We start from the raw sequence: 25,622 nt of genomic DNA, 5'->3' as shown, positions 1-25,622 counted from the left end.
TTTGCCTTGACCAGACAGAATGGACTGGAAGATTTTAGGAAAGGGCATGGCCCTCCTGGCTGGCAGGCTGTGCTCCAGGAGGGAGAGATGTGATCACCTCTCTTGCTCCAGCAGCCAGAATCCACTGACCTTTGAGAATGTCTGCAGGGTCTGTCTGCTATCTCCAGCTTTGGGTGGGTGGAGGACACCTTAACGGGCTGGGGTTAGTAGGGGACTGTTCTCCCTGAATGGCTTCACCACCGATGGTTATCACTGGCTATTTTCTTGCGTTCTCTCTGGGGAATGGGGGGGAGCAAATCACAGTGAAAATCCCAAGAGGTTGTAATGTAGTTGTATCATAATTAAGAATTCTACCAAAGCATCTAGTGTGTGATTTCTGAGCCTGATTAGATTGGGATCTAGATCATGAAACTTCCCCAGCTAATTTGAAATTCCCAACCACCCAGCCTGGCTAGGTAATTCTTTATTTTTGTTTCTATTGCGTTAAATCAAATGCATTTCCTTATGGGACCAAACAGAAACATGATGCTATTGGGACTGAGCAAAACCCTATCAGTTTTTAAGACTCTAAATGCTGGGCCAGTGAAACGCTTCACTTTAGGCATAAGAAAAGTCCTAATGACTTCATGCAGGCCTCTTCCATGCTTAGAGCCATGCATGGTTTGGCTGGGCTGTCCCCGAGAGCTGGGACTCACAGACCAGTGTAGGAATACCTGGTTCGTATCGACTCACACTGGTGCTGTAAGGCTGATCCTGGCAAAATGGACAGGAGCAAACTGAGAAATAAAGGCACTTCTGTTCTAATCATCACACCCAGCAAAAAAGATGACCCTGGCACGTGTAAGATGCTCCTTCCCAAGCCAGATCCTGATAAAGGAGATCAGACCTTTATCCTCCTGTCTCCAATCCATCCCTCCATGCTAAAAAACTTCACTAACAGGAGAGGAGGGACTTTGCATGCTCAAGATCTTACTTAAGCAGCTGTTGTTGGAGTACTTGCAGGATGCATGAACTCTCTTGCCTTACATCACTGCTCTGAGAGGAGGCTGTCGGCTTTCTGATAAAACTCTGTCACTTATGAAGAGAAAGTCTGCATTTTGCGAATGATGCACACTCGATAAGATGCCTTACGCTGTTACCAATATTGACTTAGGAGGGACACACAGTAAGTGTTGCATCATATACAAATATTGTGACTATCTGCATCTCAGAGAACTGAAAAGTTAGCAGGCAGATGCAGACAGCATGTGTGTCTCCGCGGGGCAGCCTGCGCAGCTCGGAGCTCCTCAGAGCCTCCCCAGAGCCCTTCAGAGGATCCCTTTGCTGTTGTGTTTGCAGCCAACATGTGTACTCCTGACAGCACATGCTTGCTTTCCGCCCTCCGCCCCCCTCAACGTGTGTATATGTTATAACACCTTGGGAAGGAAAAGGGCGCTGCCTTTGCAAAGTTAGATAACTGGCCCAGTTCTTTGCTGCCGGATTGGCTGGGAGAAGGCCCTGTAAAACCACGCTGGCCAGCCGCCCGGCCCAGCCCTGTGAGGCTGCAAGCTATTTCCACAATTGGCCACTTCAGAGTGGGAGAGGGGGAGGTGAAGACAGCTGAGCAAACTGCATCTTCGCCAGGCTGCTTCCCTTCCTTCTTGTTTTTTTTCTCAGCCGGAGTAGTTTGGCAAGCCCATTCCGGGTGCCTCCGAGCCCTTCTTGCAACGCCCAGGCGAGCAGGGTGTAGCATTGGCAGCCCAGCACCTGGCCCTCCCTTAGCTGTGCTAGCACAGTCCCAGGACAGGACATGTCAAGCTGCAACAGCCCCGGGGGCCCCGCTGCCCTGGACTTTCCAGAAGTCCTGAAGTCCCTGCTGGAGTACTCCTTACCCTGGACCAACAAGATGACAGGTAGGATTGAGGGAACGCATGCTGGGGTTTCTGTTTGGTTTCTCCTTCCCCTTAAGTTGCGAGGTGAGAATGGGGCAGAAGATCTTGTTTGCAGCGAGCCCTTCAAGGGTGCGTTTCCCCCAGGTGTCCAAGTCAGATGGGGAATTCTGGCACCGAGCGTGTTGTGCAGCTAGGAGGAAAAAAGGCAGCAATGGATTGATTACAAAATCAGTCAAGAGTGCTGATCCTTCTAATCTCTGTGCTCAGCTACTGTTTGGAAACCCTCAAAGCTTTGTGCACAGAGAACACTTGGGCACAAATCTCTGTGCTCGCATAGGAGCGACTTCCAGGGTTGCCATCCAGGTTGTCCCATGGTTAGTAACTGCTGAGCCTCCAGACATGGCCAATTCCCGGATGCGGACAGTCCAGGGAGCCTGGCCCACATGGGGCAGGCTGACTCCGTGCAGACTTTGTGTTTGATGCTGCAATTGTTTATCAGTGGAAATCTGGGGTAGGGAACACAGCAAGTGTTGTGTTTTCTTTGCAAGAGCACTTCTGTACTCCTAGGCTTTCCCTCTCTCTGTGCAGCATCCTAGAAAACAAATGGAAAGGACCCAGGAGGTATTTAGTCTGGGCTTCTGCTGTGCTGAACACTTCGCTTTTGCTGGACTCATCACTTCTCTATTGCTGGGCATGTTCCAAGTGCCCATCGCACAACTCGGGGACTCTCTGGTTTTGGATAGGATACTACACACTCTTGGCAAGCTGCTTTTTGGTTGTTGTGTTTTAATGTTTGCTGCCAAGTGCTGGGGGGGGGGGTGGGAACACCTCGGCCCAACAAGCTCATGTCTAGGCACGAGTGAGTTGAACTCACAGAAACAAACGTGCACTGAGCTCGCTCTTCTGTAGGGAGTTGCTACCAGGACATGCAGACATCTCTGCAGTCTTGATGGGCAGTGTGATCCAGGAGGTGGGAGCAGAAAAGCCAGATGCACAATGTGGAGTGGGACCTTGCTCTCGCTCCAGGTTTAATGGGAGAAAAGGCTGCTGCAGCAGCAGTAAAGCATTTGTGGCAGGAGAGGCAGCTGCCTACACCTCCTACACCTGCTGGAATACAGCGAGCCCTGTGGCACTTGCACAGCTCCCTGCGGGAAAGGGGTTAATAGGGCAAGGGGAGCTGCCATACCCCCCAAGGGGCTCATTTTGTCACATTGCTCTGCTGCTGCCACCTGTAAGCTGGCTCTCTCCTTTGCTGAGACTTTACCCGCTAATGGGTGTGTTTACGTATCACACAGTATGAAGCTATGTGCGGGGACCAGGGCATGTTTTCTGAGCTGACTGATACCCAGGTAGAAAGCGGACCTGGCTGGGAGGAGGCAGTAACGGCCAAGGGAGGCTCACGTGGTGCAGAGCCTTGCTGTGGCTAAGCTGAAGTTTGGCTGCCTCTCTGGGATCTCTGGTCTCCACAGCCAAGTGGATTGAATTAATCCAAGGGAGGAGTGCTGGCAAGATTAATCTGTTTGGCAAGAGTCAGAGTAGGGGGTAGAGGAGAGATCAATGATTTGCAGAGGGAATAATTTAGTCTTAACTCAGTGTGGCTTATTTGGCAGCTGAGGGTGCTGTTTTGTGGCAGCTTTCTTCCTCAGCCCCAGGACCACCCTGCCTCTCAGCATCACCTCCCATAACCCTTAGAATTGTTCTTATTATGCCACTTCCCTCCCCAGGCCAGTGTTCCTGTCATGGTCCTCTTCCCACATTGCTCAGTTCTCTCCTTCTGGGTCTTCATACCTACACCTCACTTGTCTGGATCTGCTGGGTCTCAGGCCTCTGTCTGAAATGTGTTCTGCTATTCAGACATCCCAGTGGGGCTGCTTGTACACGTCCCCCCCAACTCTGTGCCTAGCGCTGGGCTGCTGCTTGCGTGCCTCCCTGCAGCATCAGAACCGGGCTGTTCTGCATCATTTGGCCCTGACAAGACTCCGAGCAGTAACAGCCAAGGCTGCTGCATTCCTCTCCTCATATCTCATTGTCCTCCTCTCTTCTTTCTCAGCTGCAGAGCGAAAGAGAAATTGTAAAAATCCAGGCAGATCCTAGCTTAACCATGAAGGTAGAGCTGATGGTGCAGTCCCCACTTTCTGGTGGCAGTGGCTTGAACCCCTGATCCCCAGAGGCAGTGAGGAAAAGCTCCCAGAGCAACCTCCCTCCTAGCCAGCAGGGCAGGACTGATGCCCGAGCAGGGTGCTGTGAGAGGGAACCCACAGGAATGCTCTCCAGGAACTCCCTCCTGCCTTCAGGCTGAGCAGCTAATACTGTACAGGCTAAAGCCTCTCCAAGAAAAGTCACAACCCAGTGGTGTTGCAGAACAAACGCTAGTGTGGTGGAGCTTGGGTGGAAATGTGCCGGAGGAAGTACATGGTCGATCTAAAGGGAAAAGCCCTGGAGTAAAGGCTGCTGAGTGGGTTTAATAACCTCCATTCATGTGGACGTTACCCAGCAAAGCAGTTGCCATTGAGATCTGCAGGGGGGAATGCACACACAGCCTGTTCCTTGAAGGCGCGCTGTACAGTACTGAGGCACAGCATCATCCCCAGGCGCCTCCAGCATCAACAATGGAATAAAGCAACCATGAGAGCCATAACTGAATGGGGAAGCCTGCGGCCTACCCCGCTTTGGCTACATCCCCTTGCTCTGTTCCTGGAAGCTGCACTGTCCTGGCCTCACTAGGTTGTGTTCTCTGTCTACCGCCTACCACTAGCTGTTTCCCAGGCAAAAGCATCGCTGTGAGCCCACCGCCCGTTGCAGAGATGTGTGCGCTGCCTCTGTTATGTGTGGTCCGACATCTGCGTTTCATAGCCACGTGTGAAGTGGCATCTCCCTTTCATGCGCATGCTTTTTTTCTTCTGCCAGCTGAGCTTGGCAAGGCGGAGGGAGTCCACAGAGGGCAAGCAGCAGCCCTGGAGCACGCTGGGCAGTAGAGCATGCCCTGTTCTGCCTGCTTCTTGCAGCTGGATTTATCAGCCTCGATAAATGATACATTAACTCGCGCTGTTCCAGCCTGTATTAACAAGGTGGCCCTTTCCCAGCTCCCCGTTGGGCAGCACGTGTGCAGGAGTTGCGTCAGGAGTCCCATCCCTGTCCTCTGCGAAGCAGACAGCAGGTTCAGCCTCCCAGCCTACGCAAGAGAAGCAGCTGGCAGGTAGGGGCAGCTCCCTGTCCGCCCAGGTTGGATGGAGATGTTCCCTGGTCCTCGTTGCAGTAAGGCAACAGGGGGGAGCACCCACCCCACATGATTTCCAGTCTGTTCCTTTTCCTGGGGCGCATGGGGAGGATTTCAGACCTGGTTCTGTGTCACAAAGACCACCTGCGTTTATTAGCAAGGGTCAGGTCAAATTGTGGCTTGTCACCAAAATGACATGTCCAAAGTTTGTGGAGGGGCAGCCGAACCAAGCAGGAAGAGGTCCTTCTGTGCTGGCACTTGGGAGGACATCTCCGCCCTGGCACCTGTGGCTCTGTTGGGTGCGGATGGGGCCATCCCAGGGGGGTTGCGTGCCCTTTCCTTTCCCCACTCACAGCGCTATGCGGTAGGTTTGCTGTGGCCGGCCCTTCTGCGGCAAGAGGCAGCAACTGCTGGCAGGAGAAGCCTGTGGCTGCAGCGTCTGTCACTTCTGCGAGCTTATTCATTCTGCAGAAGCTCCTCAGTATCTGCCTGTGCTCCTGGGGATGAACTTGGCAACATTTGCTCCCTTTGTAAGCTCGGAAGCTTAAATCCCAGCATGGCATCCCTGTTGCTGGAACAGGGGGACTGGTCGGGGAATCACAAGGAATTGCTTGTGATTGTGAAAACTTGGAGAGACACCCCGCTCCTCCAGCTGCCCCGCCATGCCAGCAGCCGCAGCGGAGTCCTTCTCCCTGCTAACGCTATATAGGGCACGCCGCTGCGGCTGCTGCGGGCGTGATGTAGGACAGAGGGAGATTAAATCCAGGTCATGTGGGAAAGGCGATCTCGGGATCCTGAACGAGGATATTCACAGGGCGGCTGGAGCGCTGGCACCGGCGGCGGCTGGGGAGCGGCGGGCTCCCGCCTCACCCCTCGACGGCCGCCGACCTCCGAGCCCGGGCCTGCCGACCTCCTGAGCCGCACCGACTGCCCTGGCTGTCGAGCCCAGCCGGACCAGGGCCAGGGCCAGGGCCAGGGCCAGGGCCGGGGCCGGGGCCGGGGCCGGGGCCGGGGCCGGGGCCCGCTGCTGGGAAGCGGCTCGCTCAGGGCCGCCCACAGGGCCCCCGCAGCCGGTTACGGTCGCCTCCGGTAGCGGCGGGGGCGGGCCTTCCGCGCAGGCGCAGAGGCGGCGCGAGCCCCTCCCACTTGCCCCCCTCCCCGCCCTCAGGAGCAGCTGGCGGTGACGCAACGCCCGGGGGAGGCGGGGGGCGGGGCACGGCATGCTAATGAGCCACTGGAACCTGCCCCTGCACGTGCCCCGGCGGGCGGGGGGCGCGTGCCCGCGCCGGCCGGGGAGGGCGGGGCCTACCCGGGCGGGGCCGCCCCCCTCCCAGCGGCGCGGGCCAATCCGCGGGGCGGAGAGGGAAGGGCGGGGCGCGACCGGCTTGGTTGGGCGGGGCCCCGGCGCTCATGAATATTGAGGCAGGCGCGAGGCGTCAGCCGGCTGCGCATGCGCCGTCGGCCTCTCGCGCGCTGTCTGCTACGTGCTCGTCGTTGACCGACGGGTCCCGGGGAGCTCTGTCGCAGCCTCGCGCCGGGCGCTGCGGCCGCTGGCGACCGTTGACAACCGTTGACAGCGCACCCGCCAGCTCGCTCGCTCGCGGGGAGTATGCCCGGCCGCGCCGCGCACCAGGAGGCGGCGGCGGCGGGACCAGAGCCCACGGCAGCCGGGGGGAGCGCGGGGGCCGCCGCGCAGCAGGAGCAGCGGGGCCTGGCGGGCGCCTTCCCGCTGGTGCTGAAGAAGCTGATGGAGAACCCGCCGCGGGAGGCGCGCCTGGGTGAGCGCGGGCGCGCGCGACGCCCTCCAGCTCCCCCCTCCCCCCCTTTCATCACCCTCCCCCCCCACCACCCCCCCCCGCCGTTTTCCCTCCCCGTGCCTCGGAGGGCGGGACCCGCCGGGTCGCGGTGGGGCTGGGCGCGGAGGGAGCACCCGCGGGAGAGGCCGCACGGCCGGGTCTGGCGTCCTGCCCCCCCCCCCCCCTCCGGTACGCTCCGCCCCTCCGGCTGGCTGTGCCAAGCGTCGGCAGCACGGGAGCCCAGCCCGCCGGGCTCGGCAGGAAGGGCTCGGCCTCACGGGGCGGTTGCCGGGCCTGCCATGGAGCCGGGCAGCCTCCCCGCCTCAGAGGCGCAGGGCGGCCGCCGGCTGGGTCTCCCCGGCGAGCCGGTGCGACTGGAAAACTCGGCTGCTGCGATCGTCCTTTCGGGTGTGTTTAGGTGTCTGCGCTGGGCAAAATAAAATGCTTCGGGTACCAGGGATTAGGTAGAAGTCAGGACGTGACACGCTGGTTTTATTCCCTTAGCTGTCTGAAGCCTCCCCTACCTTTAGACACATAGTTGGAAGTAGTAATGAAAAGGTTTTGAGTCTTCCTTGACCTTAATTGCTGAAAAGTTGCGTGATGACACGCATAAACAGCAAATCTCTAGATTAGGTTGGGTGGTAATCCACAAGGGGATAACTGGCTGCCTGTGCATGCAGTCCTGTATAGGCTGGAGCTGTCTCTTTCCCACTGGTTATGCAGACAGCAGCTGTGTAAATAATAGTGCTGGTGCTTATAGTCTTCATTGCTGATGGCACACTTTTTTTTTTACTTTTCTTTTTTTCCCCCACCTGGCAGTATTTTTGCCTTTCTGAGTATCAGTTTGATTTTGAGGAAGGCCCAGGTTTATCTGCACCACTGTAATGCCCAGTGTACTGGTTTATAATAAAGTAAGTCCTTACATTTAGGAATTTTGAGGTTGGGAATCTTTTCTGGAACATCAGATGATATTCAGGGTAGACTGCAGTGCAAGCAACGTTGGCAAGATTGTTCCCATGAGGATCCTAGTTAAGATCCATTTACTTTTTATGTCTACCACTGCACAAGACTGTGTAAATGTATCCATCTTGTGATTCTGGCAAGTATTTTTTCTCCTTTCTGTTAAAAAAGTCAGCTTGTGATAAAGGTTTTAGTTATGTTGCTGTGGTGCAGGATGCTGCAGTACGTAGATTCTTGCATCTACAACATTATGGGATTTCTTAAGATATTTCTTTGCCTGATCCTTTTTAATGGGGATAGTGTCAGCCAGAGCAATTTAAGTTCCTATGTGGAAACTATGATGGTAGCTGAGTGGGATATGGCGGCTTTGTCTTAGAGGTGCTTTTCTTGTCCAGAATCATGTGATCTGGCCTATGGAGATGCAACATTTTTAAACTAAGATGATTTTGAGGTAGTGCGTTTTTCCAAAATTAGAAACATTTGATACTTTTCCTTTTACTAGATGACCCCATTCCAGCTTGGGAAGGTGTTCAACTTGATTCTCTAAAGCTTGCTAGTGAGTCCATTGTATCTTGATTACCCCTCTCCATTCATGCTGTGATGAAGTTCAGATTGTTCTCATTCTTAACATTTCTCCATTTCCTTAGTCCACCTTGTACTGTTTCACTTCAGGCTTTGTGGAACTTGTTGCTTTCTGTTTATTTTGATATCTGATGCTTTTCTTGTTTGCATATTTGCAAGACAAAAGAAGGAATGCCTTCTGTGTTAGCAGGTAGTTACTCTTAATTTTACAAAAGGCTTGTCAGTAGAATTGTGACTCGACTGACTTCAGAGGATCCTTGTTTATTTTCTGTTCCTTTACAGTATAGTGACACAGCCAAAAATGTTAAATAATTACTAATTCACTTAATACAGTGGTGTGCTTTCAGGGAGCTTTCTGAGAAAAGACCCTATGCCTTTTGTCTGGAATGCTTGTTGACAAAAATACAATTTTTCTGTCTTATTCTGCAAGAAACGGTATCAACTAGCTGCAGTGTCCATTTATAGTCTCCACAAGCTACCTATGGGTTTTCCAACTGCTGTAGGTAATTTGACTACCCAGTAAGCAAGAAGGCTTTCTAATCCTTCTGAGCAACAGAGGAGGACATCCAGTTCCAACTGAATGCCATCATCTTGAATGCCCTGCTGTATACCAAGTATATCTGACCAGCCTTGCTGTAAGTTGTCATGTACATTTTAGGGATTAAATAAATAAAAATAATAATCTTTTTATAAAAGGTCCTGTGGAGTAAGGGAAGAGAGTTAATATTCTGGAGCAGGAGTGTAGGTCTGTCCTATTAATAATGAGCTGCTGCATACTCTCCAAAGGATGCCTTAATCACCAGCTGTGTGCTGCTGTGGCAGGAGTGCCTCAGCAAACATCACAGTAATGGGCATCAGGAATACAGAACCCTATAACTTGTCTTGTTCCATTGTCACGAGTGGGACTAAAGATTTATGGAGCAATCAGCATCAGCCTGTATAGTGTTTTCAGTATAATTTGGCAATATTTTTTGATGAACGAGGGAAACTTTGTCAAAGAAGTGTGTATTCTGTTTGTGGCTGGGACAGGACTTGACAGTTGTGGCCAAAATGTGTTTTGGTCTGAGTTTGGTTTGTTTATTGGGGTTTTTTTTGAGGAAAAAACAGGATGTGGAATAAAGCTCTTTCCAGGCTGCTGTTTTTGGCTAAACCAGCAGTATTTCCAACAGTTCAAGAACTGGAATGCTCTGCCTAAATTACTTAGCATAAACTAGTGACCTCTCTGTTAACAGCAGATGTACAGCCTATTTAATACATCACAGTAGCAGAATGAGGGGGCTAAATCGGACATGAGCTATCAGCTGCAGAAGTACAGTCCAGATTTATCAGGGTGACCTTGAATCACTGCAAATGGAGCCTCTTAGGATACTGCAGCTCTGCTGTCAGGTAATACCTGTTTACACTATAAATATCTTCAGAGAATTAACGTTTCAGGTCCCTGTGCTGGGGCAGGCGGAAACTTACCCCTCAAGATGCAAGAAGTTAATTAGTGTTTCATTAGACACTGTGCACCCAGCAGGATGTTGTGCAGCAGAAATAAAGATTAAATGAATTGAAAGAAAGCCAGTGGGAAAATGTCAATACAAAAATGATCATACAACAGTTTTATCTTTTTACGTATCTCGTTTGAAATACATGGGCACCCATTATGTGTGTTAACTTCTATTTTCATTTGCTTCAGATATTGCTGTTAGAAGTGAGGGGAGAGAGAGAGCATAGCTAAACAAAGACAGCACTGGGGACCCCATGCTTGTCCAGCTGTCAACGTGTAGCAAAAAGAAGAAAATTCAGATGGTCTTCTCATGTGAACAAAGGATCTAACCTGGTGTGAGCTGGGGATGATAGCAAGAGGAAGTTGGAGAGACCACAGTCTTTTCAGGTTCCTGAAGTACAGCAGGATGATGGTGCACATCTAAAAGGCATTAAAAGATCCGAGAAGAGCCACATATGCCACCAGTATAGTCTTTTTGGCATCTACCTTCTGAAAAATATTTTTAAGCCTTATGTTTAGTCTACTAATCACCTCAGGTTTCTTTTCTCCTCTATTGGAGGTACTGTATTAGATGTTGCAAAACAAAAGCACTGATGGCTTGCATTAAAACAGGCATAACTTATAATGGAATGCTATTGTTTTCAAGAGTAAAGAATGATTTTTTCTTTTTAGTTGACATTTTGACTCAACATACACAAGTTTTTTATTATGTTGATTAAAAAATAAAGTGATTTACAAAGAATTCATTATTGTCACTTGCATTTGTTTCAGTGATGTCTTACTAGGAGTAGTGTGTCTTTACTATTGTCCACAACCCTCAATGCAAATCTGGGTTTGGTTGTGCAGGGCACAATGCAAACCTTATGGAAACGCACAATCCCAGATTCACAAGTTGGATGTAAAATGGCAGTTCCAATTTGGTGGGGTGTGCTTCAGTAGTAAGTGAAATCATCCTTACATGTGAAGTAGAGTAGGTGCTGTTTCTTTTCTAGCTTCAAGTAGGAGCTGTCTAGAAACAGTCAGGTTATTTGGATCATGCCTGTTAACCTGCACGTTTGCTTTGCCCAAGTAAAGCGTAGGAAAGTTGCAAAATGCCCCTGCAAAAAGGAGTTCATAGCAGGGATAGGAGTTGGGAGATGGTAGTTCTGAGGTGGCAGTGTGAAGTGGTAAGGCCAAAAGCTGCAAGATGATGTTAACAAAGCTCAGGTCCAGGAGCCACTGGTCTGAATTTAACATGTTCTTTAGGTACTTGCTCTTAGTCCCAAGTTGGTGGCTGGTGAATATGTTCTCAGCTGTTTAGTTTAAAATCGGAGTCTTATTTCATATAAAATGTTCAGAGTATGGTAGGTTAAAATGCTAATTTACTTTGTATGGCAGCACTGTTCTTTAAACCCTGAAAAGCTCTTTCAGTCTCAATTCCACATCAGCTAAGGCAACAGCGGAAGGAATGCCACTTCTATCAGAATAGGTTTTATATAAATAGAGTTTTCTGATTTAGAGCAGAGTTTCACCCCCATTCCCACCCCTGATAAAGAAAAATACTCCTTTAGCATATTGTAGCCAGTCTAGAAAACCCTAGTGCCAAAGATCTGTGCGTTTTGTCGGGCTAACCTGTGTGAATCCTGGGGATCCAGACTGATCCAGTGTATGTCCTTGCAGCCCTTGTTCCATTGAATGGAGTATTTGTCAGCTTCCATGATAAGAACCAATTTGCAGTTGGTTAGAGTACAACTGGTGACCGTTCCTTTTAATGGCAGCGCTGGCTCAATGCTGGCTGGCAGTGCTAACACTGCTTCTGCAATGCCTCCTTCAGTGCTGGTAGAGCTGCCTGGCTACGTGGAGAACTGGATCAGGAAAATTACTTGGATTTTTTTTTCTCCTTTTCTGCCAGCTTATTTTTATCTCTTAAATTATGTAATTATTCCATAACTTGAGTTTTCTGCTTGGATTCTGTCCCAGACAATTGTTAAGATTCGGTAACTATGGGGAACATAGAAACAACCATTTTTCTGCAATAGGTGCACTGTAGCATAGTAAATGGAGAAAATTTCATCAGTCTTTTGTGGCTTGGGGATGGGGTGTGGGAGTATGCCTTATTAGACATCTCCCCAAAGAGTGAAAATTGTATGTAGATGCTCTGAGCTATCTATAGTGAACACTATTTAGAGCTATTACTTTGTGTGGACATGCTGAGTCATTTCAGAAAGAAATGCTTCTTAAAATATTGAGCAATAGACATCCAGGTCTCTGTTGTCCTGTGGACCTTTTGACTAGTTTTCACATGGAATCGGAAAACCTATATTCACTTCTTGTTTGTATCTAGATTATTATTCTGCATCTTTTTTCTTTGTGCATAGAATAAACTAATATGCTTCCTCGGAGTTTTCTTAATGGCTTCCCATGTAATCATACTTACAGACACTCACTTTCGCTGTCTTTCAAGATGAGCCTGTGAAAAACAGGCTATTTTGCAGTGACTAGCTAATAAGCTAGGTGCAGTATTATATCACACTTTGGTAAGTTATCATAGCAAAGATGCCGATCTTTAAGGCTACTCAAATGTCTGTGGTCTAGCTGTCAGAGGGAGTCAGAGCACTCCATACTGAGTTACATATGAATGTATGAATGTTGCCTTTCAACATCTGATTTTTCAGGTCATGTCATGAAGCAGAACTATAGCTGACTGAATTTCTTTTCATTGGGATTTTGTTAGACTCTTAAACCTTGAGTCTCTCCTGTGTTGCAGCTTGTACAGTGACCTACTTGTATCTTTCAGATAAAGAGAAGGAGAAGATAAAGCTTGAGGAAGATGAGGCAGCAGCTGCTAGCACTATGGCAGTCTCGGCTTCTCTTATGCCGCCCATTTGGGACAAAACCATTCCTTACGATGGCGAGTCTTTCCACCTGGAGTATATGGATCTGGATGAGTTCCTGCTGGAGAATGGAATTCCTTCCAGCCCTACTCACCTGGATTTGAACCAGAATCCACTCTTGCCTGTAGCTGAGCTGGAAGGAAAGGAGTCTGCCAGTGCTTCCACTGGTTCTCCTGCATCTTCCTCTTCCACTGCAGTTTACCAGCAATCTGAAGCAGCCTCCAGCACAGGTAGATGGAATAATACGGGGGGGCTTTGAGGGACTTTTGTTTTTCTCTTATTAAAAGGTGCCTCTTTAGATCAAAGAGGAGACATGCTAACCTTGTCAGTGTTAGCTGTGGCAGGTTAAGTAGTACAGACAGGCTCAATGTAGAGCCTCAGTCCAGGTGTCAGTTAATGAAGATGCTCCCTCTATTCTTCTTCCTTTCTTTCCCTCCTGGAAAAAACTGTCTGTCTCTGTGTGCAGTCTGTTTCTCTTGAAATTAGAAGAGCTGAAAACACCAACATACATAAAGTATTTGCTTTCTTGGTATTGCTAATCTATTGAGAATCTGGACATGTTGAGAAAATAGTTTCTCAGGTTATTTTACAACAGATTTGATAGTTTGTGACAAGTAATTTGTGCTACCTGGGTGGCTTGGTCTGCTTGGTTGAACTTATGCTAACTTAATGTACCTCAAATAACAATGCTTAATAGAAAAACAATGAAGCAATCTTTTCATGCTAGCCTGCGAAGTGCGAGAACGAACACTTGGAAAAGGTGTGTTAATGATGCAGTTTGATGTTCTGCGGTGCTTTGAAGTCAGAATGGAGGAACAAAGAAACAAAGCTGTACTTGAATGGTACTAGGAAACTAGTACTCTTCATTTGTAGTATGGAGATCTCTTAAAGAATTTAGCAGCTCAGTTTGCTCTACATTTGGAGTGTAAACATGATAACTACTAAACTTTCACAGTACTATTTTATGAGCAGACTTTACAGAAAGCATTTTGCTCAGGCCCTGTTCTGTGAATCTGTGAGAGAAACACAAAATGTGGAACGCTCAGTAAGGCATAGGGTGTGGCTTTTTTCTAGGTGGTACATGAAAAAGCTTACTCATTGCAAACATCAGTGCAATTTGAAGAAGTGATCAATTCATGTATATGAAGTTTGCTTAAAAAAAAAAAGATTAATATGGCAAAGTGCATATGAACTCTATCAGTGTCAGACAACCTGTTGGGACATTTGTTTCCATGTGGTGAATAAGTAGAATACTGTTGCATTTGTAACAAACCCACCTTTATTTAATCCTTTGTTTGGAAACACAATTGTCTGACCTTTGAAGGACCCAGGGACCAGGGTCTTTTGGCAGGCTTGTTTTCATAAGGCTTTCTGTGGTGCAAAACTCAGGCTGGTACAAGTTTCTCACTTCTTACTGCTGTGGAAGGTGCTTCTTAAGTGCACAAAGCATGTACTTTTTGCCAAAGAAGAGTTAAGTCTTGTCCCATGTCTATGTACTCATGTCTGTCAGTCTAGCATAAGTTCCTAGAGTTTGTATTACAAACTGGACTGTGTAGCTTCTCTCTGTACCAGCAGCTGTACAGCACCAAGCATGCCTTAGGGAAACACCAAATAATACTATTAAATACTGCCCACAGTAGGGCAATAGATAGAGATACCCAAGTTTGCTTCTTTGTTACTTCTCTTCATCCCACTGAATGTATTGTAACTTCTGTTGTTGCCAGAGTCCCCACCACAAAATGAGAGAAATACTCCCAGCCCCATTGATCCTGACTGCGTAGAAGTTGAGGTGAATTTTAACCCTGACCCTGCTGATTTAGTGCTGTCCAGTGTGCCTGGTGGCGAGCTCTTCAATCCTCGCAAGCACAAGTTTACTGAAGAGGACCTGAAACCACAACCAATGATTAAAAAAGCCAAGAAGGTTTTTGTCCCAGATGAGCAAAAGGTAACAGATTTATTGCTGCAAACTTCTCTAGGACTTGACCAAAGTTTCCGACTCTTTGCCCAAACATTTTGACATATAAAGTTAATGCGCTATACCTGTGTGATTGGGCAAAAGCACTGCCAAGAATAGAATTGGCAAGTTGTCGTGGTTTAACCCCAGCTGGCATCTAAGCACTACATAGCTGCTCAATCACTCCCCCCCAAGTGAGAAGGGGGGAGAGAATTGGAAGGGTAAGAGTGAGAAAACTTGTGGGTTGATATAAGAATGGTTCAATTAATGAAATAAAATAATAATTAAAAAATTGTGATGAAAAGGAAAACAACAAAAGAGAGAGGAACAAAACTCAGGGAAAGACAAGTGATGCATCCACTCACCACCTGCCGACTGATGCCCAGCCAGTCCCCAAGCAGTGATCGCTGCCCCCCAGCCAGCTCCTCCCAGCTTATATACTGAGCATGACGTCATATGGTATGGAATATCCCTTTGACCAGTTTGGGTCAGCTGTCCTGGCTGTACTGCCTCTCAGCTTCTTGCGCACCTCCTTGCTGGCCGAGTATGAGAAGCTGAAAAGTCCTTGATTTAGTATAAACACTGCTTAGCAACAGCTAAAACATCAGTATGTTATCACATTATTCTCATGCTAAATCCAAACCACAGCACTATACCAGCTGCGAGGAAGAAAATTAACTCTATCCCAGCTGAAACCAGGACACAAGTCAACTGCTGTTCTTGCTCTTTTGGTGGTTTGGTATCATGAGACAATTACTGGCCAGGAGCAACTTCCCATGCTATACACAGAAATTAGAAGTAGAACAACTGTCAAGTCACATCCTCATCAACTGCACTTTTGAAGGCCATTGTATGTATTTGCCCAGCATTATGTCTGATCTGGTGTTAAGCAGCCCAGACAACAGAACAGGTGGTTTTCTATGGAAGTTCATTCCTGAATTGAAACAAAGTAAAGGGAGCACTTCAGTTGGACAGCTTCTTAGTAGTACAAGTCTCTTAAAGAATCTCCCTAGTTGTAGCAGTTCACTTGGTTTATTCTAAAGCAAGACTCGTGTAAAGATGAAATCTTACAGTACTGTGTTGCCTGCATTTTGGTGTCTGAGCCCTGCAAACCAATGAAGGAAATTCTTCAATATAGCAGTCAGTGTGAATGTCATTATACAATAAAGAGGTGTCTATTTGATGCAGTTGTCAGGTTGGCATCTTTTTTTTTTTTTTTCCTTTTTTGCTACAGGATGAAAAATATTGGACAAGGCGAAAGAAGAACAATGTGGCGGCAAAGCGTTCCCGTGATGCTCGGCGATTAAAGGAGAATCAGATCACAATTCGGGCAGCCTTTCTTGAGAAAGAGAATACGGCCCTGAGGACGGAGGTTGCAGAGCTGCGCAAGGAAGTGGGACGATGCAAGAACATTGTTTCTAAATACGAGACCAGATACGGACCCTTGTAAGCACCCCCCTTTTCCTTGTTAGGGCTCCTTGTTTTAGCCTCTTAGACTTCTCTGCCTTCTGTAGAGACTCCCAGAAATAAAGTTTGCGGAGGCTTTGCCATTTTGCATCTACACAAAAAACCCCCAAACCCTGTTTCTGTTGGCACAACTTGTTCAGGCCCTTTCCTGATCATTGCATTGCCCAAAATCTTAGTGTCCATATTTACAGCTTTTTGGTTTTAACACTGATAGACCATTTTCTGATGTCATACAATAGAATTGATTCACCTGTCTGGAGGAATAGATGTGGATCCCTCCTGACTGGACAGGGCTTTTGCTATCTGTTCTAATCTCCATTTTAAGTGGAGAAAGGGCCTAGGAGACTCTTCTTGCTTTTTTTTTTCTTTTTTTTCTTTTTAAACTCCTGCTCTTTTCTCCCTCTCCATGACCACTACCCTCCCCCCCCCCCCAAGTCAAATTGTAAAACAATTTTAAGATATAAGTAGATGTTGCTGGGCAGCATCATGAAATTATTTCCTCTCCCATTCAGAGGCACTAGAAAGTACATGTTGTATAGAACTCTGTTCCTGTTGAAAAGGAATAGGGGAACCTTTAGGACAGGAATACAGGAAATTATTCTATCTCTTGTAAAAACTCAGATATCTCAAGGTTAATGCACAAGTGTTATGCAGACCAGAGTCAGTGCAGTGTTGATAAAAATACTGCTCAAATATCTTGATAGGTTCTAATCCTGGGTAACTTCGAGAAATCAAGGAGAGAGAACAGTAGGGGATCTCTCACTTTACAGATACGGACAATTTGCTGTGGGTTTTAGGCTGTATTTCTACCACCGCTCCTCTTTTTTTTCCTTAGAGGGACTTCTCTCTTGAACTGCTGATAAAGCAGCATGTTACACCTAACTGAGAAGTAAGGGAGATTTAGAAGAAGAGGTCTGGCTCGTTAGCCTGAAGCTTGAGGCCCATCTGTTGAGGAATTGGCAGTACCTTATGCTTTAGAAGAAAGTTTTGCCCCCCCCCCCGCCTTTTTTAAAAAAAAAAAAAAAAAAAAAGACAAGCCCCTGTTAGCTTACTGCACCTTACCTGTTGTACAACAGCTTGAGAAAGAGTTTTGGTCCTTTGCCTCGTGAACTCTCTATGGAACAAGCTACACCCACTCTAAACACGAACAGTTTACCTCACTATCTCCTGTGTAGCAGCATATCTGGTCTCTCCATGCCTGCTGGTTGTCTCTCCAGCATGTTTCCTGTTACAAAATTAGCACACAAGACTTGCCCTCTTGGAAGTAATCCATTCTCAGCACCAAGCGCTGCTTCAACAGTATGTGGTGTTAAAAGAAAAATATGTTCTGTGTGATGGGACCTTCTACATGACCTACAACTGCAAGAACCAGAAGCTTTAACAGAAGTATATGTCTAGAAGTCCTCTTAACACGAGAAGCTATCTTAAGATAGTGGCTCTGTCAGAACTCTTAGGATACACTTCCTGGGCTAATATTTATATTAGGGAGTAAATGTGGGATAGAAGATGTTTAGGCTAGTTGCCAGTTTGCCTATTGAAATCTGAAAAGTATATTAAAAAAGAATTGGGGTTTCTTTTCTATACTAAAGACTTCTTGCCTACCTTGTCTTTTAAACATAATGTGGAAATTGGTATGAGTTTAGACCAATTGTGCGTTGAATTCTTAAGGAAGTCTGTTTCCCCCTCTGTTATGCTCTTAATTTGACTAGAGTGGCTCTTCATGCGGTGTTGGTCTAACTTCTTTCAAACATACTAAAAATTGTCACCCTTTCAGCAGGGGTTTCTCTTTCACAGGGTGGTGTGTGGTGGTGATGGTGGGAAGTATGTTATAAATAAATTGTCACACTTAACACTTTGCTTTGTTTAAAGTGACTTATCTGATTCCGAGTGATGCAACTTTAAAGACTTTTAAAAACAAAGAAACTAAAAAGCACACATGAATCGCCAGTCTTCAGAGCGAGCAGTGAAATCTATGAGGTGTCCCAACACAAACAACTGACGATGACCGTGCCTGCCTGCTTGCCTGCAAGTACCCCATCTGAACTACCCAGGGCTGGGCATGATGAAAAGTGCAAAGTCTTCTTAATTCTGTATATGGCTTTCTTATCTGTCTTTCTCACTGTAACTATGAACTACAATAAGCTTACTTATTGGGGTTTTGTCAAGACACTCAAAGTTCATGTCTCAAAGTCTGTTGACAGCCTGTGTGAATAGTGACTCTTTGTTTCGGCACTCAAGTGAAAGAAAATAGGGAGTTTTAAATGAAAGTGTCTGTATATATTAAGAACTGCTGTATTTTAAGACTCTTTTCCCTGCAGTAGAATGAACTTTATTTAATATTGCAGCTCACTTGTGGTACAGTGTAGCATCTTGTGGAGTACTGTGAGTGCAGAATTAGACACCAGGAAAACAGCAGTCTATGTGTGAGACTTCCAGTGCAGAAAAGTACAGCAGATGTATTGAAACAATCCAGAAAGCACCATAGTGTGCCATACAAAGAGTAGTAATAAACCTCTATCAAATGACCCATGTAATAGTAAAACACTTTGGTTGCTTTCCTGCTCCACAGCTACACTGCTGTCATCTGCCTTTTCCTTTGTTTCTTTTATGAGGCTCACTTTCTTTTATGGTATCTTGCTGAAACAAGATCTATTCTTCTGTTAAGGATTTAGCAATCATGCAAAAGGTGCTAGTCTGAGCTGCTGATCCCCGTGTCTTTTGGCAGTCTGAAACTACCAAATGAGTATTAGCTCCAGTGAAACAATGGCTATTAGCTGCCATATTTCAATTTTCTGTCTCTTGACTACATGAGAACTGTGGTGGCGAAAGAGTACTTTGTTCATCACATTTATAAAACAGAAACAGCCAATGATTTCTCACAGTTACAACGGGCAGCTTAAGTATCAAGACCCTTGTGCTGGTGTGGGAGCTGGATGAAAGCTTGGACGGATTGCAGGGATGTTTATTGTGTGTAGAAGATGGAGGAAGTAGGTGGAAGTTCTTTTGTAAGAGTTTCATCAGCATAACAAGAATCTACTCTTACATTGAGGAAGCTTAAGAACTAAACTTGTGTGGGAAGAAAAACAGTACTTAATTTCTGGGAAAGTAGTACAGGGCCATGCTTGTAGCCAAAATGGAGCTTCTAAGACAGTAGTGTATTTGTGCCTGGAGATTGATAAACAGCATACAACTCAAGAAAAATAATCTTGAAAGCTTTCAGAAGCACAAGTGCCGAAATTATGAGGCACAACTAGTTACCAGCAAAGCTTGACACTATCGTGTTGAACAAGTATTTTGACTTAGCAGTGGAATCTCTTGGGTAAATGCAAATTTCAGAGCAGAAAGGCAAAGAGAAAAAGGTGCAAAGAAGCAGCTAATGTTGTAAACTTCACTTAAAAAAAAAAAAAAATCTCAAAACCCAGAATTCATAACCATTTTTTTGAAAGCATAACCTTTGTAAAGAGCATGTACATTAAATGCAGTTATTGACCTGTTGTTTTTAATGGACCATGTTCTGAAGTAAGAAAGTGCTTTTAACTTTTTTGGTGGTTAAAAAAAGTATACTTATGAGTGTATTATTATAATTTGGGATTCTAAAGCTCTGAGAGAATCTTGGGGTAATCCCTTCAAATAGATGAATAGTTTAGCTCCATGTTGCTGAAATGTCAGCATATATCTCTATCTGTATCAAGTATTGCTGATTTGGACTGGTGTTTTTGGTATATACTGGTTTTTGTTGTTGTTTTGGTGATAAAGGCCAAACCATGGATTTTTTTTTTTTTTTAAAAAAAAGCCAAACAAAAAACCCAGAACAAACAACCCAGACAGCATGTAAATGTAGCAACTCTTTTTGCATTTATCATTTCTAAATTTTCAGTTAGCTTTGAATGGCTGTTCTTGAAAGTCATGCTTCCTGTTTAAATCAGAAAGCTAAGGAATATTGTAACCAGGCAAGGAGTTGCTAGTTCTTCATTTGGGTCTTGCTGTCTTACTGCTTTAGGAATATCTTTTAAATACTTAAATACTGTATACAGGATTTGGGTTTGCATTATGTCATGCTATTTTAACAGCAAAATAGTCAGTCAGTGAGAATAGTATATGCAATTCTGTTAGCTTTTTCTGTTGTATTGAAAGCTTACACAATGGAAACTAACAGTGAACGTTCATTAGATCTTTCTTTCAGAGAAGACTGTTAGCAAACTCTTGTGCTTCCCTGTAGGACAGTGCAAATTTGCACATTTTGTGATTCATGTGTCTACGGGTTGCAAAACTGGAAAATCGCACTTTAGGGTCAGTGCGGCTTAACTTTTGTAGTTGGAAAAATTTTTTTCTTAAGAAGAAACATCTTAAAGATAGATGAGAAGGTAGTAACTACTTTTAAAGGAATGTAGGTATTGCCAGACAAAAAATTATATGCAATGCTGAATTCCTTTCTCAGTTTTTGCAGTCTCAGGAAGTTAAGCTTACTGCTTCAGAGCTCTCTGCTCCTCTCAGAACGATTAACTATATAATCTTGTTTCTTTGACTAGGATGACAATCCTATCCGTAAGTGATGACTTGGATGTGTTTTCATAGTGGTCGTAAGACCAATATTCTTTTAGCTCAGTCTGAACGTTAAAAGATGCTGAATTGACACTGTTAGAGTCTGAAGTTCTCTAACCTTGGAACACGCTCTGTAGAGGCCGTAAGGGTGCCTGATGCCAATGTACCCCATTCCAGCCATAAAGGGACCATCTCCAAGGGGAGAGAATAAAGGGAGTGCACCTTTCAGCATCACTGCAGGGATTGCCAGTAAAGGGAGCATTTTTTGACACAGCTGGACGTTCATTAGGAATTGGATTGACACCAAACAGCCATTTCATAGTACTAACTCTGAAAATATATAAACTGTTGATGAGATTTCTGGGCAATGAATGTTGTCTTATTCTACAGAAGAAACAGACTATGAATAGATGATGCGCAACATTTAATACAGTATTGCTTTCATACATGGTCTTCTAATGCTACACAGTTATATTTCCTTATAATAACGCATTTTTGTATTTAAAAATTCCCTAGAAACTTAATATTTCACCTGTTGCCAAGATCTGCTCCCACTGAAGCCAGTAACAAAGACCTCATTAACTCCAACAGGAAAAAGTCTTTACTCTCACATGGTTATTGTAAAGTTTTAGCACGCATTGGAGTCAGGGATGTCTGCTTTATTCTGGAGCATTCTGTGCTGGGATCAGGTGGATGTATCTTGGATTGCAGGTGTAATGTTGGTAAATTGGTCCTATCACCTGTTCATTTAGACAGTTAGTGATACTTTTGATATTCAGATAATCTGAATTTGCTTCTTTTTTTTTTGCCCTGCATGGACAGGGTGGGAAAAGTAGTGTACTATAAACTTGTGCTGGGAGAAGGAATTAAAAAAAAAAAAGTCTAATGCAGCTTTTTGCAGTTCTTCTAGTAATACTTAATTTCTTTTCTGACAATTCTCCATTTCCCTGCTGTGCTGTTTGAAAGCCCAAGGTGTTCTAGCTGTAGTAATCACTTCCAGCATTATCTGCAGGACTGCTGCTAGTTGTACCAGATTCATTTCAAGTTGGGAGGTGCAGTGGAAGGCCAGCAGCTTTGGGAATACTGTAAGAAAACCGCTTGTGGAAAAATATTTTTGTGTAGACAGCAGAAATAATGGACTTGCACAGAAGAGAATATTGCTGCTTCAAGCCTTGTAAGCGTCCTCAGCATAACAGGGCTTTGTTCCTTGTGATCCGATGCCTACCTTTTTAGGGAGAGTGGAGGTATCTCAGACCTTTGTAAAATCCAGATAAGCTTTTGTTCACCCTTATGGTTTTAGCTGCTAAGCACAAGATGAGAAATGCAAATTTGCTTAATGCATAAATGTCTCATTTTTGGCAACCTACATCTAAATCCATAAACAGCAAAATAATTTGTTAATGCTAGTGTTTTGCCTTTGCAGCACTACAAGACACTTGATGGCTTTCTAGATTTTCAGATAATTACTCTGATCTGTATATCTGCCACTGTAACATGGTGAAGATAGATAAATTCACAATGAAGGACTGGGAAAACGGTAGAATAGGCTTAACTAAACTTCTGTGGAGATGCTAACATAACACTAATTGAGAAATTACAATGGTTTAATTCATGACAATGCAAATTTGGCATATAGAATGTAATTTGTTAGTTTGATAGTGTGCTGTTGCCTAGTGAGTCATTTTTGGAATGCAAACTTCTTAAAGTTCAAGCAGCTACAGGAGAAGGGGAATCCTTTGAGGAAGATACGTGTATAGATAAACATACAGATACTTGCCAAGGAGAGTAAAGATTGAAAGCAGGAAGAGTAATGCAAAAGCGTGACCTGAGCCAGATTGCTAAAACTGAAGCCTCACTGTTTACAATTTTAGGACATTTTTGGATCCCCTCAGTTTAGCATCATACAGATGATATGTACTTGTTTTGGGAATCTCCCTTTCTTGATCTCATTTCCACTGTCCAGAAGAAAGCGAAAGGAACACACAGATAGGGAAGAGAGTTCCTGCAGAAAGGCATGAAAAAATAGCTATTGCTTTAAGTGTACTGTTGCAGTGGGACTTGACCTGCCGATATGAACTGATAGTGCTGTGTCATGAGGAAATTACTGTCTGAGGCCCCGATATTTTAAGGCCTCAATTCTGTTGTCATTTCTGCATGGGATGAGCCCTGTATCTGTAGAGAACCATGTGGACTTCACAGGATCTGTTCTTGAATGTGAAGCTCTGCCCAGGCAGTCAGATGCAGAATTGTGTCCTTAACACATGATTAGTTGTAGTTACAAGGCTGTTGATATTAAGTGTAATTTGGGTGCCTGTTACATAGCTAAAACCCTTGTTACTTTTCCCAACTAAGGCATGAGCAGAAGCCCTTTGCTGTACAACATCTGTTTTAAAAAAAAAAAAAAAAAAAAAAAAAAAAAAAAAGTACTTCACATACATCTAGTAAATTAAGGCATGTGATTTTTGGTCTGTGGGTCTCAACAAACTTTGCTCGTGTACCTGCCTGAATGTTTTCTTAGATCTGCAGATATGTCTCAGTGAGAAAGTATGGTGGGATTTGTTTTCCTGAGGGGGCACAATAGCAGCTGTCATCTGTCACACTGCGGGTGACCGCTTGCTACTGGTCAGGATCATGGATGGATGCATCCTCTGCACTTTTATGTGAAGTTGTCTGAAATACGGTGATTAACATGATTATTGGAATACTGTATTTTGTATAACTTAGAACATGTAAATACACTTTTAAAACTAATCTGTTCTATGAAGTAATAAATAAGTGCTTCCATTGTAATATCTGAATATTGTTAATGCTTCGTGTAGCTTGATTTGGGATTTTTTTTTTCCTCGAGAACTACAGAAATCAAAACAAAGATTGATGTTGTGGAATTCTAGTCTAGTTGTGATGCTTTCTATCAACAAAAAATGTTTTAAAAAAATAATAATGAGCTACTTAAGCAGAGAAACTAAGAATTTGAGGGAATTGATTCTCTTCCAGTCTTTCTTTAACAGTAGTCACTGATGACGTTCATGATTGTACTCTTCCCATCCCATTAGCTGGACAGTTGATTTGTCGTTTGTGAGTAGCATTTGGAAGGTGGCAATATTAAATGATTTGTAAAGCTTAGTGATTGAGGAAAATTAAAGATTGGTTTGTTTTGGGGTTTTTTGTTTGGGTTTTTTTTTTTTTTTTAAACTATTCTCTCTTTTGGCTCAAACAGATCTGTCTCCAGCCTTCAGCCAGACTGCAGCAAGTTGCAATGAACAGTGAGTGACTGTTACTGAAGCTCATTTGTAACCTAGGTAGTCTACATCTTTATTGGTTCTATTATGTACATAGATGACACGGGTATCCTGTTGTGGTGTGGAGAGAAAGTAAGTGATTAATGACTTGATGTTTTGCTGAGTACATGTTCACTGGATGCTGCACAGCTGGAACTTTCATCAGCTTTCATGACCTCTTCTATCTTGTGTTAAAAGAAAAAAAAAAAACCAACAGTGGAGTGAAAATCATGAGTAGTGTGCTAGGAAGTATGAACACTTGGGTTTTGAGGAGGAGGTGAGATTGATCCATCAGCCTTCATCTAAAGAGATTAGCCTGTGATGTCACTTTCTCCAGCTATAATATAACTTCTTTGTCTTTAATGCTGTACTGGAGCAGTCTCCTCTCTGGTAACAGCTGCGTCTGCAATGTTCCATAAATGACAAAGCCACAACATCTTTTGTAGGGGGCAGAGATGGTGGCATCTCTCCCCCCCTCCCTTTTTCCTCCCCTCTCAGTGTCTCTAGGCTGTAAAATAGCTATTAAACAGCTAAGCATATGTGCAAGTTACTCAGAAAACTCTGTTGCTGTAAAGCTTTTTCAGAGACATACAGTTTTTAACTAAATAGTTGGAGGGAGCTCCTATCTGCTATATTTGGCCTGAAATTCTGTTGCCTCTTGGATAAAAGTATTTTTTTTTGGCTTCAGATGTGACACTGATCTGTCCCATTCATTCAGTGGGATGGATGATAAATCTGCACAGTATTTATGTAAGATGTAAATCTGATCTTAGTTTTACTGCATGTTAAGTTTTTTAATCTCTTGGATGTCTATTCCTTGAGGCTGTCTATATAATTCCTGTAAATGTAGCTGCTTTTTGAAGCAGTCCATCAAGTGCATTTGAAATCATCCTGACTGAAAGAATCTATAGAAATGAAAGAGATAATAAAGATTGTAAAGTGGCTGGGTAAAACTGTATTGCCATAAATGGTTTTAATTTATATATGAATCTCTTGTCCCAAACTGCTTATTTTGTACATAAACCTACACACTCCTGGCAGCTGATGGGTGAAAATAAAGGTGCTTAAACAGCAGTCTAATGAGGAAAGGGCATTTCACTATTGCAGAGTTGGTATTATTTTATATTTCCATTTATTACACTTTTTTAAATGTATAAACCACAGATTTGAATTCTCAAAGTCTTCAGCTTGGATTTTGTGAGTAGTTTAAATCCTCTCACCTCTCTGCTCGTAACTGGTTTTTAAGAAAAAGAAAAGCTTTTGTTTAAAATGTAAAATTTTGACTGTATTAAATTCTGTTAGTACCCTTCCTTTTTAAGAAATAAAATGTATATTCCACTACACTGAGATCCAGTAATTTTGTTCTCTAGATAGCATACTGTGTGTTGTACATCTCAACTGCCAGCATTATACCTGGAATTTGCATTGAAGTTGGTAGACAGGAAAGCAGCTGATCACTTTTTAGGATTAGCCTCTTGCTGTGCATTTCCCATGTGTTAACTGTTAGGTGTGCTGGTAACAGGTATACCATCTGCCACTTTTATTTTCTGGATTCATTGATTTCAAAAACTTTGCAAGGTTTAGCATTTG

At 44.7% G+C, this 25,622-nt stretch overlaps 1 protein-coding gene across 3 annotated transcripts; it reads left to right on the top strand.

The window, feature by feature from the left end:
• The first annotated feature begins 1,789 nt into the window (after positions 1-1,789).
• On the top strand, positions 1,790-24,000 carry TEF (TEF transcription factor, PAR bZIP family member). 3 transcript variants are annotated; one of them, XR_012831996.1, is made up of 6 exons: positions 6,698-6,866; positions 12,695-13,021; positions 14,516-14,736; positions 15,980-16,191; positions 18,082-18,302; positions 23,972-24,000. XR_012831996.1 is itself a non-coding variant. In XM_075727974.1 (5 exons), exons 1-5 carry the CDS (start codon positions 1,790-1,792, stop codon positions 18,101-18,103), a joined length of 885 nt encoding a protein of 294 aa, XP_075584089.1. In that variant the 3' UTR covers positions 18,104-21,555. The 3 variants fall into 3 exon arrangements, 2 of the variants coding, with proteins under 2 accessions (XP_075584089.1, XP_075584098.1); XM_075727974.1 differs by lacking the exons at positions 6,698-6,866; positions 23,972-24,000 and adding an exon at positions 1,790-1,892 and having other exon boundaries at positions 18,082-21,555; XM_075727983.1 differs by lacking the exon at positions 23,972-24,000 and having other exon boundaries at positions 6,683-6,866; positions 18,082-21,555.
• The last annotated feature ends 1,622 nt before the right edge of the window (positions 24,001-25,622 follow it).

Source organism: Pelecanus crispus, chromosome 1, assembly GCF_030463565.1.
Source record: "Pelecanus crispus isolate bPelCri1 chromosome 1, bPelCri1.pri, whole genome shotgun sequence".
NCBI lineage: Eukaryota > Metazoa > Chordata > Aves > Pelecaniformes > Pelecanidae > Pelecanus > Pelecanus crispus.
The sequence above is the reverse complement of the archived record's forward strand: the minus strand, read 5'-3'. Positions and strand labels throughout refer to the sequence as shown.

What these genes read in the sequence shown, in the direction of transcription:
- TEF (XM_075727983.1), top strand. Translation starts at nt 6,698, where the DNA reads ATGCCCGGCCGCGCCGCGCACCAGGAGGCGGCGGCGGCGGGACCAGAG. An exon ending in TTGTCCCAGATGAGCAAAAG is followed by an intron (nt 14,737 to 15,979) that starts GTAACAGATTTA and finishes TTTTTGCTACAG; the next exon opens with GATGAAAAATATTGGACAAG. An exon ending in GAGACCAGATACGGACCCTT is followed by an intron (nt 16,192 to 18,081) that starts GTAAGCACCCCC and finishes CTTTGTTTAAAG; the next exon opens with TGACTTATCTGATTCCGAGT.